We start from the raw sequence: 12,380 nt of genomic DNA, 5'->3' as shown, positions 1-12,380 counted from the left end.
CCCATCTCTACTAAAAATACAAAAATTAGCCGGGCGTGGTGGTGTGCGACTGTAGTCCCAGCTACTCAGGAGGCTGAGGCAGGAGAATCGCTTGAACCCAGGAGGCGGAGGTTGCAGTGAGCCAAGATCACGCCACTGCACTCCAGCCTGATGACAGAGTGAGACTCAAAAAAAAAAAATTATGTTTATGGGAGAAGTGATGGAAGATAAGGCTAGAAAGTGGGCCAGACGGTGAAGGACTCTGATTGCCATGCTGTAGACCATGATAAGCCATTAAAAGTTCATATTCTCTTTAGTTCCAGTAACAGGACAAGCTGGCCTGGATAAATACAAAATAAATTATTTATTTTAACTATAGAGATTTTATGGCTAATATATAAATTTTAAAAAACATGTTAACACTAGTTTGACTTTAAAATAGAATTTATTGAAAAGGAACTTTAAAATTTTTGTGTTTTTTGAGATGGAGTCTTGCCCTGTGGCCCAGGCTGGAGTGCAATAGCGCCATCATGGCCCTCTGTGCCTCTGTCTCCTCCCAGGTTCAAGTAATTCTCCTGCTTCAGCCTCCCGAGTAGCTGGTTCTACAGGTGTGTGCCACCATGCCTGGCTAATTTTTGTATTTTTAGTAGAGACAGGGTTTCACCATGTTGGCCAGGCTGGTCTTGAACTCCTGACCTCAAGTGATCCGTCTGCCTCTGCCTCCCAAAGTACTGGGATTACAGGCATGAGCTGCTGCACCTGGCCTACAGTGTTTTAAAAGGTTGAAAGAGGAGACTAATGGCACTCTTCCATTGCTTAGGTTTCATAAGGATTAAAATACTCAGGGCTGGGTGCGGTGGCTCACGGCTGTAATCCCAGCACTTTGGGAGGCCAAGGCAGGTGGATCACCTGAGATCAGGAGTTTGAGACCAGCCTGGCCAACATGGTGAAACCCCATCTCTACTAAAAATACAAAATAAATAAATAAATAAATAAACCAGTTGTGGTGGCACGTGGCTATAATCCCAGTTATTTGGGAGGCTAAGCCAGGAGAATTGATTGAACCTGGAAGGCAGAGGTTGCAGTGACCTTGGATTGCACCAGTGCACTCCAGCCTGGGTGACAGAGCGAGACTGTGTCTCAAAAATAAATAAGTAAAAAAATAAATAAATACTCAGGATTTTTCATAGTGACAGAAAAAGTCTAGTTGAAATTAGGTACATGCTTTGAGAATGGCAGATAGCTGAAGCTGCAATAATGAATGAGTCTAGGAAAGCGTAAATAACAGATAAAACATATAACATAAAGCATGAGATTAGGAAGAGAGAATAAAGATGCTAAACAACAGATATTTTAAGCTTTGAACCAATATATATAGATATTCATATATCTGTATATGAATTGTATAATTAGCTTGAATGGATATAAGAATGGTCCTGAATGTTTTGGGTAGTCTTTAAAAACAGAGTCAGGCCAGGTGCCGTGGCTCACGCTTGTAAACACCACACTTTGGGAGGCCAAGGCAGGTGGATCGCTTAAGGCCAGGAGTTTGAGTATAACCTGGCTAACATGGCTAAATCCCATCTCTACTAAAAATACAAAAAATTAGCTGGGTGTAGGTGGCACATTCCTATAATCTGGGCTACTTGGGAGACTGAAGCATGAGAATCGCTTAAACCCAGGAGGTAGAGGTTGCAGTGAGCCGAGATCATGCCACTGCACTCTAGCCTGGGTGCAGGACTTTATCTCAAAAATAAAAATAAAAAAATAAAATAAAAACAAGGTCAGATGGAAGAATCAGAAGTTTCGTGAGAGATTGCCTGAATTTGTAGGCAAACTTGCTGCTCAGGCCGGTAGCCTATTCTCTAGAAAAGCCAAAAGATTTAGATTCATAAAGTAACTGATGGGCTTTGAAAATGACTGTGTTTTTCTTCTGGGCCTGTCATGAGATGGGATATTAGTTATTGATTCTTACATATCATCTGTTATATTTTAGAAATCCTGGTTATTCAGACTGAATATAGAAAAAGTGAAAAATTGCAGACTTTGGAATGAGGCCGATCTGAATTCAGTTCTAACTCTGTCACTAACTGTGAGACCTTACCTTGAAAAAGTTATTTGTCACTACACCTGCCACCAAGCCTCAGTTTTTTTGTCCACAAATTTGGATAATACCTTTTTTTTTCTCTTTAGTTTAAAAAATTTTTTTGAGACCAAGTTTCGCTCTTGTCTCCCAGGCTGGAGTACAGTGGCATAATCTCGGCTCACTGCAACCTCCGCCTCCCTGGTTCAAGTGATTCTCCTTCCTCAGCTTCCCCAGTAGCTAGGCTTACAGGCACACATCACCATGCCCAGCTAATTTTGTGTTTTTAGTAGAGACAGGGTTTCACCATGTTGGCCAGGCTGGTCTCGAACTCCTTACTGCAGGTGATCCACCTGCCTCGGCCTCCCAAAGTGCTAGGTTTACAGGGGTGTGCCATGTGCCTGGCCTAGTTTTTAAACAATTTTTTAAAAATAGAGATGAAGTTCCACAGTGTTGCCCAGGCTGGTCTCAACTCCTGAGCTCAAGCGATCCGCCTACCTTGGCCTCCCAAAGTGCTGGGATTACAGGCATGAGCCACCATGCCCAGCCTTGATAATACCTTTTTGCCATGTATGGGGCAACAGTTAGAATTTAGAGACCTTGAAACTAGTATAAATTCTTTCACAGTGGATATGATTTGCTCTCCATTTGAGAAAAAGAAAAGTTTATGCATGCCACTGAGTAATGTAGTGTAGCTTAAAACATCAATGAAAGTTCCAGACTCATAAAAACATATGCATTAAATATGTACAATTTTTTTCATGTTTCAATTATACCAAATAATGGTATTTTTTTTAAAAAAATCAAGATAACCCAAATGTGTTAGAGACATAAGATCAGAATGTGATTGAAATTAAGTAAGGCAATAATTCAGTTGGTAGTATTATATTCTTTCTCAGGATACAAACTGGCAGCCTGTGGGCCATGCTTGGTCAACAGATGTACTTTGTTTCTTTGTACTGTGATGAAAAGAAATGAAATTTGAGTGCGTTTAGGTGGAACATACATACTTCCCCTGTCCAGCAGTTTTCTATGAGCACCACTAGTCTATATGGCCTTAATTGCTCTGTTTGATTCACACATCTCTTTGGCTCCTGTAGGCATCTGGGTTTGACCTGCCTCTTGGGAGGGACAAAGAATGAGATGAGTGGTGGTGACAGTAAGAGGGAGATGGGTAATCAGAAACAAAAAAGGAAAAAAGAGAAGGCCAAGGAACCAGATATTCAGTGTTTATTCTCTAGAGTCAAAGGAGAGAGACACTGAACCTGGAAGGCACAAATTATCTAGTCAGTGGAGAAGTGTGTGTGGTGCATGTGTGATTCTGGTTTATCCAGCCTCAGCTTGGCCTAAATGACATTTCTGTCAAAATTATTTCTCCATTTGCTGTAATCTGCTTATTTTTAATTTTGCTTTCTGGGTCTTGGATTTTGGTTATTAGAAGAGGTTTTGCCATCTATCTTCTATACTTTAGTCTCTCATAATTTTGACAAGCCTGAAGGTAGGCCTTGGGCTGTAGAAAATGCAACAAGAGTTCTTATTATCTTTGAGCTCTCTTGAGAGATCTTGTAGTTACTTTTCAGTCTGCTACATTATCATTTCTTTTTCTACTTAATGCCTGTTAAGGATTATGAAAATTAAATACTGTATATGAAATTCCCAGTACAGGCTTGGTGGTGATTATTATTTACATTAATAATCAGAATAGTTTATCTCATACCTCTCAGAAAATGTGTGATTATTTGTAGTTTAAAAAGTCCTTCTCAGCCCTTCCTATTTCACAGCTGCTGACTGCTACATCTAGTCCTTGCATTACCAAGTTGGGATGACCTGGCAAAACTCCCACCAGAAGAGAAGATGCTTCTCAGAAATGCTTTACTTTACCTCACTGCATGAATACTCTTGACCTTGAGAGAAGATCTGTGGGGAAGCAGATGGGCAGAATACATCATGATGAGATTAGTGTAACAACAATGTATATAAAAGAACAGTTACATGCTGTCACACTGAGTTTTAATCATCAGTTGGACAGCTTCATGAAGGCTCTTTTAGGTGTTTTCATTTGCTGTGACATCTGCAGGGGCTTGCTAGGAAGAAGTGTCTGAAAGAGCTTATGATGACTTCTGGAAGTAACAATAGGACTTGCTGACAGTCTGCACAGTTACATATATAGGACTTAACTGGGGTGGGGCCAGCAGGAACTGGTCTTGGCAGTCAAGAAAAAGCACCATTTAATTTTTCTTAGTGATTAGATGGGACAGCTTCAGTGGCTTTATTTTCCCAATTGAAATTGTTTAGCTGTTAGAGGACTCTCCTGAGGCACTCCAGTTCTAGGAGTGGGGTCGGTTTCCTGATTCCCAGTATACCGAACATCAGAGGAGAATTCAGAAAATCTCATATTTAATTCTCATATGTTTTTCACTTGTAATGATTAAAGCTTTGGCTAAAGTAGCTTTCAATTGACTTAACTGATTAATATTCCTGTTTGAAGAGGTGGAGCCTTTTTGAAAAATTAGTGAGGCAGCCAGCCAACATGATCTCTCTCCTAATTATATCTGGGTTGGAATCTAGTAATAATTCCAGATCTCCTTGATCTCCCAGAGATTTGTATAAAAAAAATTTTTTTCCTGATTACAAGAACATATTGCCAAGAAGGAAAATATTATAGAAATGTATAGTTAGAAAAGTTACCCATAATCCCACCAGTCAGAAGTAACCATTATTCTGTGTATATGCAGACACTGTATCATTTTATGTTTTCTGTTTAAGGACTCAACCCATCAGAAAAACACCACCTAATTCAAATACGACTATTGCTGTAGCCATTATTTACTAAACATTTACATAATTATTTAACCCTCATAATAATCTGAGAAACAGGAGTATCTTCATTTAAGAGCTTAAGAAACTGAAGTGGCCGAGGCGGGTGGGAGGCCAAGGTGAGTGGATCACCTGAGGTCAGGAGTTTGAGACCAGCCTGGCTAACGTAGTGAAACCTTGTCTCTACTAAAAATACAAAAAAATTAGCTGGGCGTGGTGGCACATGCCTGTAGTCCCAGCTACTCCGGAGGCTAATGCAGTAGAATTGCTTGAACCTGGGAGGCGGAGGTTGCCGTGAGCTGAGTTTGTGCCACTGCACTCCAGTCTGGGCGACAGAGCAAGACTCCATCTCAAAGAAAAAAAAAGAAAAGAAAAGAAAGAATTGGTGTGGGGATATGTAGTAGTAGAATGATTTTGGGAACATTTGACTTATTTAGAGGCAGTCTTCTCTTTTTGAATTGATTAAACTAATTGACATAATTCTGTATTATTCATAGGAAGACAAAAGCTGAAGACACTGTTATTCACATCCTAGTATTTCCATGAGTTTTAACTCTCGTAGGTCGTTTGAGAGTAGGTGGTGTTATCCTAGGATAACACCATATCAGGGTCTGGTCTTCTGTTGGTTAATATTGGTATGTGGCCATCCCTAGGACTCAGCTATGAGCCTGCTGTCCCATTTGGTGCCTAGATCAGGGATGAGTTTGCCCAGATATCTAAGGCATATGTTTGGCTATTGAAGTTTCAGAGCTTTGTGTTGGCACTGAAATTCAAAAGACAGTTAGAGCCACCATACCCAGCCAATCATAATTAATTACTAATGGGATGTATATGCTGTTGGATATTATACAACTCCTCCAACCTTAGAAATCAGATTGGACACTGCCAGCCTCATTTCTTGTTCCACACTGATTTTCACACAGCGCTTCATTTTTGTTGAAAACCCAGCTTTGCAAAGATGTGATCATTGTAAGAAATCTAACATCTAATGTTGAAACCGAACTATCTTGAGCTAGTAGTGGTTCACATGATGACCAACAGATGTTAAGTATCACTGTGGTTCATTTGAATATGTAAAGTATCCTGTAGGACCTGTGAGTTTGCTGTGGTACCCCAGGGCAGCTTGGTATACAGTTTGAAAACCACATTTCTAGCAATGATCCCAAACTGTCAAATCAGGGTCTCTGGGAGTTGTGGTGTGGGTACTCTTTTTTGCTTCCCCAAAATATTTTTTGGTGATTATAGGAAACAACTGGCCTCTTACTTTTTTCTTTTTCTTTTTTTTTTTAATTTTATTCCCATTTTACAGATGACGTCTTATTTCTTTGTGTGTGTGTGTGTGTGTGTGTGTGTGTGTGTGTGTGTGTGTTTGTGTTTTGTTTTTTGAGATGGAGCCTCACTCTATTGCCCAGGCTGGAGTGCAGTGGTGCGATCTCAGCTCACTGCAACCTCCGCCTCCTGGGTTCAAGGGTTTCTCCTGCTTCAGCCTCCCGAGTAGCTGGGACTATAGGCATGTGCCACCACAACTGGCTGATTTTTGTATTTTTAGTAGAGATGGGGTTTCACCATGTTGCCCAGGCTGCTTGAACTCCTCACCTCAAATAATCTGCCCACCTCGGCCTCCCAAAGTGTTGGGATTACAGGCATGAGCCACTGCACCAGCCAAGATAACATCTTATTTCTAATTTGAGTTTCATATTTGTTATACTTGATTTGTCAGTCATTGGTGGTTGATAGTCACTGAGCCCCAACAAATAATGTAGCCCTGTCAGACATTGAAGTATTCATACTTTTTCTTTCACATTAGGAAATAATCTTCCAAATATGTACACATAGTATTTATATTATATCATTATGGTTTTGATTTGCATTTGTCTAATGGCTAATGATGTTAAGCATCTGTTCATGCACTGATTGGCCGTTTATTTATCTTCCTTGGAAAGAGGTCTATTCAGATCCATTTGTCATTTTATTAATTGAGTTGTAAGAGTTCTTTATATACTCTGGATAAAAGTCCTTCATGATTTGCAGATATTTTCTCCCATTCCTTTGGGTTGTCCTTTTACTTTCTTGATGGTATTATTTGCAGCACAGAAGTTAGTAATTTTGATGAAATCCAATTCATCTGTTTTTTCTTTTGTCATTTATGATTTTGGTGTCATCTGTGAAACCACTGCCTAATCCAAGATCATGAAGATTTATTTCTGTGCTTTCTACCGAGAGTTTTACAGTTTAGCTCTAGCATTTAGGTCTCTAATTCATTTTAATTTAAATTTTTGTGTAATAGAGATTTGAATGATTTTAAATTTTTTCTCTCTTCAGAGGTAGCAACACTAGAAAATAAAGATAAAAAATGGGCCAGGCACAGTGGCTCATGCTGCTAATCCCAGCACTTTGGGAGGCCAAGGTGAGCGAATCACTTGAGGCCAGGAGTTCGAACCAGCCTAGACAACATGACAAAACCCTGTCTCTACTAAAAATACAAAAATTAGCGAGGTGTGGTGGCATGCATCTCTAAGGCCAGCTACTTGGGAGGCTGAGGCACAAGAATTGCTTGAACCCAGAAGGCAGAGGTTGCAGTGAGCCGAGATCACGCCACTGTACTCTAGCCTGGGCAAGAGAGCGAGACTCTGTCTCAAAAAAAAAAAAAAGAGAACCTAATTTTTTTTCTCACTCTTCTCTGAACTGAGTACACTGTTTTTACCTTTTCTTACTTAGATGATGAACTAGATGATATAGCAAGGCATGACTTCTGAACTGGCAGGTGAAGTTTTTAATGAGAGGGATGTTGAAAGGAGGAATAATGTACTAAAACATATGGCACATTTAGTTTATGATCAGATCCCAAGTAGTCTGTCTCCCACTATAAACTTGAACATGAGTTTAAATCTTCTCCTTTTCAAGGCCAGGCGCAGTGGCTCATACCTGTAATCTCAGCACTTTGGGAGGCGAAGGTGGGCAGATCACTTGAGGTCAGGAGTTCGAGACCAGCCTGGCCAACTTGGTGAAACCCCGTATATAAAGATACAAAAATTAGCTGGGTGTTGTGGTGGGCGCCTGTCATCCCTGCTACTCAGGAGGCTGAAGCAGGAGAATTGCTTGAACTTGGGAGGTGGAGGTTGCAGTGAGCCAAGATTGCACCACTGCACTCCAGCCTGGGTGACAGAATGAGACTCTTGTCTCAAGAAAAAAACAAAACAAAAATCTTCTCCATTTCAAAATGGTTTAGAATTGTATGAGGTGCCAGGGGTCCCAGTTTTATGTGTCATATTAGTTGTAACTTGTGAGCAGCTGTGACGAGCTACTTGGTTTTCTCCTCAGGGGTCTCTCTTTTTGGCCTGTCGGCCCTGTTACTCCCTGGGAACTTTGAGTCTTATTTGGAACTCGTGAAGTCCCTGTGTCTGGGGCCAGCACTGATCCACACAGCTAAGTTTGCACTCGTCTTCCCTCTCATGTATCATACCTGGAATGGGATCCGACACTTGGTAAGTTAATTGGGGATTTGCACATTTTCTCTGTGAAGGGAGTGGGGAGACTGGGAGGATTCTCTCCTTTATTACTGGGTTTAGTGCTGTTCTTTTTTATTGTTGTTGTGCCCAAGATTGGAGTCTCGCTCTGTTGTGCAGGCTGGAATGCAGTGGTGCGATCTCAGCTCACTGCAACTTCTGCCTCCTGGGTTCAAGAGATTCTCGTGCCTCAGCCTCTTAAGTAGTTGGCGTTATAGACGTGTGCCACCACTCCTGGTTAATTTTTGTATTTTTAGTAGAGATGGGGTTTCACCATGTTGGCCAGGCTGGTCTCAAACTCCTGGCCTTAGGTGATCCACCTGCCTCAGCCTCCCGAAGTGCTAGGATTACAGGCGTGAGCTACCACGCCCAACTAGTGCTGTTCTTAAGATTAGTTGTGACTCAAAGCCCTCTTGGGGAAAGCCAAACAAGTTCCCCTGTGTATTTTCTAGCAGTCCTGCTGGTGGTGTAGCTGAGCAATGGTATAGGCCTCACAGATACTTGCAGGGTCTCATTGTGAACTCTTCCTTATGTTATGTTATGTTATGTTATGTTACGTTACGTTACGTTACGTTACGTTACGTTACGTTATGTTATGTTATTTTTTGAGACAAAGTCTTGCTCTGTCTCCCAGGCTGGAGTGCAGTTGGTGCGATCTTGGGTCACTACAAACTCCACCTCTTGGGTTCAAGAGATTCTCCTCCCTCGACCTCCCGAGCAGCTGGGACTACAGGCGCATGCCACCACGCCTGGCTAATTTTTTGTATTTTTAGTAGAGACGGAGTTTCCCCATGTTAGCCAGGCTGGTCTCAAACTCCTGACCTTGTGATCCACCCCTCTCAGCTTCCCAAAGTGCTGGGATTATAGACGTGAGCCACTGTGTCCTGCTGAACTCTTCATTTTTGAGAGGTATATTATTAAAAGAGATCCCTGAAGGCATAGAATGCATGTTTATGAGATAAATATTAATTGGTACCTATTTATGTGTCAGGTACTGTTGTAGACACGGGGGATTCAGTTATGAGCTAGATAAACATTGTTGCTGCTTTCATTCTTATGTTCCTGTTGACCCAGAGTAATGCTTCTGATGGGACTCAAACAGATTTACCTTTTCTTATCTACACATTATATTGCATTTTTGTTTTGAGCTGTTGGACAGAATGGGGCCAACTTTAATAGAAACTGGGTGCCAAGAATCCCAGGTTTTAATATTGAGTTTAGGAATCTTCTTTTTTTTTTTTTTTGAGACAAAGTCTTGCTCCGTTGCCCAGGCTGGAGTGCAATGGTGCAATCTCAGTAGAGACCTTATTTTGCCGTGTTGGCCAGCCTTACAGGTGTCCGCCACCACACCCAGCTAATTTTTTTTTTTTTTTTGTATTTTTAGTAGAGATGGGGTTTCGCCATGTTGGCCAGCCTGGTCTTGAACTCTTGGCTTCCCGAAGTGCTGGGATTACAGGCGCGAGCCACCGCACATGGCAGGAATCATTTAATAGAGTGAAAACTGTCCATGGTTCCTCCTGTGTGATTTCATGGTCTGCTCAAAACTGGTTTCTACAATTAGCCAGCTATGGTGGTGTGCACTTGTGGTCCCAGCTACCCGTAAGGCTGAGGTAGGAGGATCGATTGAGCCCGGGAGGCGGAGGTTGCAGTGAGCTGAGATTGTGCCACTGCACTTCAGCCTGGGTGACAGAGTGACCCCATCTAAAAAAAAAAAACATAGGCGGGCGTGGTGGTTCATGCCTGTAATCCCAGCACTTTGAGAGGCCGAGGTGGGCGGATCATCTGAGGTCGGGAGCTCAAGACCAGCCTGACCAACATGGAGAAACCCCATCTCTACTAAAAAAACAAAATTAGCTGGGCATGGTGGTGCATGCCTGTAATCCCAGCTACTCGGGAGGCTGAGGCAGAAGAATCGCTTGAACCTGGGAGGCAGAGGTTGCAGTGAGCTGAGATCACGCCATTGCACTCCATCCAGACTGGGCAGCAAGAGCAAAATTCTGTCTCAAAAAATAAAATAAAATAAAATAAAATACAAAAATTAGCCAGAGGTGGTAGTGTGTGCCTGTAATCCCAGCTACTTGGGAGGCTGAGGCAGGAGAATCCAGGCAGCAGAGATTTCTGTGAGCCAAGATCATGCCATGCACTCCAGCCTGGGTGACCAAAGTAAAACTCTGTCCCAAAACAAAAAAGAAAGAGGGATTTTATATTTTGTAGTCTCCCTAGTTTTGCTTCCAAAAAGACAATTAAAATTCAGTTATTTCTGTATTTTCATTAATTTTGAACCTGAACCAACTGTCAGATGGATGCTTTTGCCTTAATTTGACTTTTTATTACTTCCAAATCATAGCATTAGAGACAAGCACTTTCTGGATTTCAGTCTGGTCCAATAGCAAGCTTAATGGAATGAGAGACTAAATGACTTACTAAATTAAGTGTCTGTATCAACGGTTCCCTGGGGCAGTGTTCAGTTTGATTTAAAATGACTTTTCACTTCCCTGAGGGGGAGGCGGTAGAGAGGGAGGACATTTCCATTAATGACTTCCTATTCCACAGAACAAAGCTCTGTAAAGAAAATCAGCTGATCAGCTTCCTCTGTTCATATTTTGGCTCAGGTAGAGACTTGCCCTATATTTGTCTTTGTCTCAATATGGGGGGAAGAGAGGGGAGGTTTTACAAAATCGCAGAACTTAGAGCTTTTCTGCCCTGGTTCTTGCCTGTGATGGTAATCTTTTTGTTGAGGGAAGTGAAGAACCTAAAGATCCTTAAGTCTGCTTTTATTTTTTCTTCTAGCAAGTACTGGCTGTGAGTGTGGGTCAGGATTTTGTGTTTTCTGTGACAGTCTGTAGTTTTTGGTCTCTGAACTTGATCGTTGACTTGCCAGAAGATCTAATGGGGGAGTGAGGAGTGAAAGAGTAGGAGGTTATAGGGTCTGTGGCATTCTACGGAATATCCCTGCCTACTACCACTACCCAGTAGGACTCAACTCTATAATAGAAACACTGTCCTTATTTAAGTAAAACAACTCTTTGTGGAATCTGCTTGACTCTTGATCTCCTACTTAGAAGCTATTTGAGGGTTGAGGTGAAGGCATCTTCTCATCTTGATTTTTTTTTTTTCCTGGGCTCTCTCCATCTTTTCTCCGAACTGACTCCTAATTTAGGCAGTTGTACATTCAGACTGTAGGCGTATGTGTGTATGTGTGTGTTAAGGTGCCATGTATGTGGGAAGTGTGGAAAATGAAGACTACATTTGCCCTAGGGGCTCATTTAGTGACTTATAATATAATATTAATATGTTAATATCCCTAAGACATAAGAGAGTCAAAATTAGTGTTTTGTTAAATGTGGGGCCGGGGGCGTGGTAGCTCACGCATGTAATCCTAGCACTTTGGGAGGCCGAGGTGGGTGGATTGCTTGAGCTCAGGAGTTCGAAACTAGCCTGGGCAACATGGCAAAACTCCATCTCTACCAAAAATACAAAAAATTAGCCAGGCATGGTGACGGGTGCCTGTAGTCCCAGCTACTTGGGGGGCCGAGGCAGGAGGATTGCTTGAACCTGGGAGGTCAAGGCCTTAGTGAGCTGAGATTGTGCCACTGTACTCCAGCCTGTGTGACGAAGTGAGACCCTGTCTCAAAACTTTTTTAAAAGGTGGGGGGTTGTGCAGTGGGGGCTGGGTGAGATAGCTCACACCTGTAATCCCAGCACTTTGGGAGGCTGAGGCAGGAGGATTGCTTGAGCCCAGGAGTTTAATACCAGCCTGGGTGAGACATAACAAGAGTCTGTCTCTATTTTTTAATATTAAAAAGAAATGTGGGTTTTAACTCAATTGGTAGAAAACCAATTTAGTGGCATGCTACCAACAAAAAAAGAAATTTAAATAGAATAGAAAATATAAGCAGGGGCTGGGCGCGGTGGCTCACACCTATAATCCCAGCACTTTGGGAGGCTGAGGAGGGTGTATCACTTGAGGTCAAGAGTTCGAGACCAGCCTGGCC

At 42.0% G+C, this 12,380-nt stretch overlaps 2 protein-coding genes across 9 annotated transcripts in view; one reads left to right on the top strand and one right to left on the bottom strand.

Moving 5' to 3' along the window:
* The window catches only part of LOC105498214 (cilia and flagella associated protein 126), a 43,421-nt gene that overhangs the window by 6,456 nt on the left and 24,585 nt on the right, over positions 1-12,380 (bottom strand). The window contains exons 5-6 of one of the 3 annotated variants that reach the window (XM_011770183.2): positions 3,944-3,979; positions 2,841-3,021 (exon numbers count right to left, since the gene is read on the bottom strand). In XM_011770183.2, the coding sequence (XP_011768485.1) occupies positions 2,995-3,021; positions 3,944-3,979 (63 nt within the window). In that variant the 3' untranslated portion in view covers positions 2,841-2,994. Of the gene's footprint in view, positions 1-2,840; positions 3,022-3,500; positions 3,573-3,943; positions 3,980-12,380 lie in introns of those variants that run through there. The other 2 variants (XM_011770181.2, XM_071082212.1) reach the window with 2 other exon arrangements.
* The window catches only part of LOC105498215 (succinate dehydrogenase complex subunit C), a 44,527-nt gene that overhangs the window by 29,656 nt on the left and 2,491 nt on the right, over positions 1-12,380 (top strand). For 4 of the 6 annotated variants that reach the window (XM_011770184.3, XM_071082245.1, XM_071082240.1 and 1 more), the window contains exon 5: positions 8,201-8,364. The exons of 1 other annotated variant lie outside the window; for it this stretch is intronic. In XM_011770184.3, the coding sequence (XP_011768486.1) occupies positions 8,201-8,364 (164 nt within the window). Of the gene's footprint in view, positions 1-8,200; positions 8,365-10,938; positions 10,998-12,380 lie in introns of all 6 variants that reach the window. One more of the 6 variants, XM_071082234.1, reaches the window with a different exon arrangement.

The sequence above is a fragment of the Macaca nemestrina genome, chromosome 1 (genome assembly GCF_043159975.1).
Source record: "Macaca nemestrina isolate mMacNem1 chromosome 1, mMacNem.hap1, whole genome shotgun sequence".
Classification (NCBI taxonomy): domain Eukaryota; kingdom Metazoa; phylum Chordata; class Mammalia; order Primates; family Cercopithecidae; genus Macaca; species Macaca nemestrina.
Note: the sequence above shows the minus strand (reverse complement) of the source record. Positions and strands in the feature narration are given on the sequence as shown.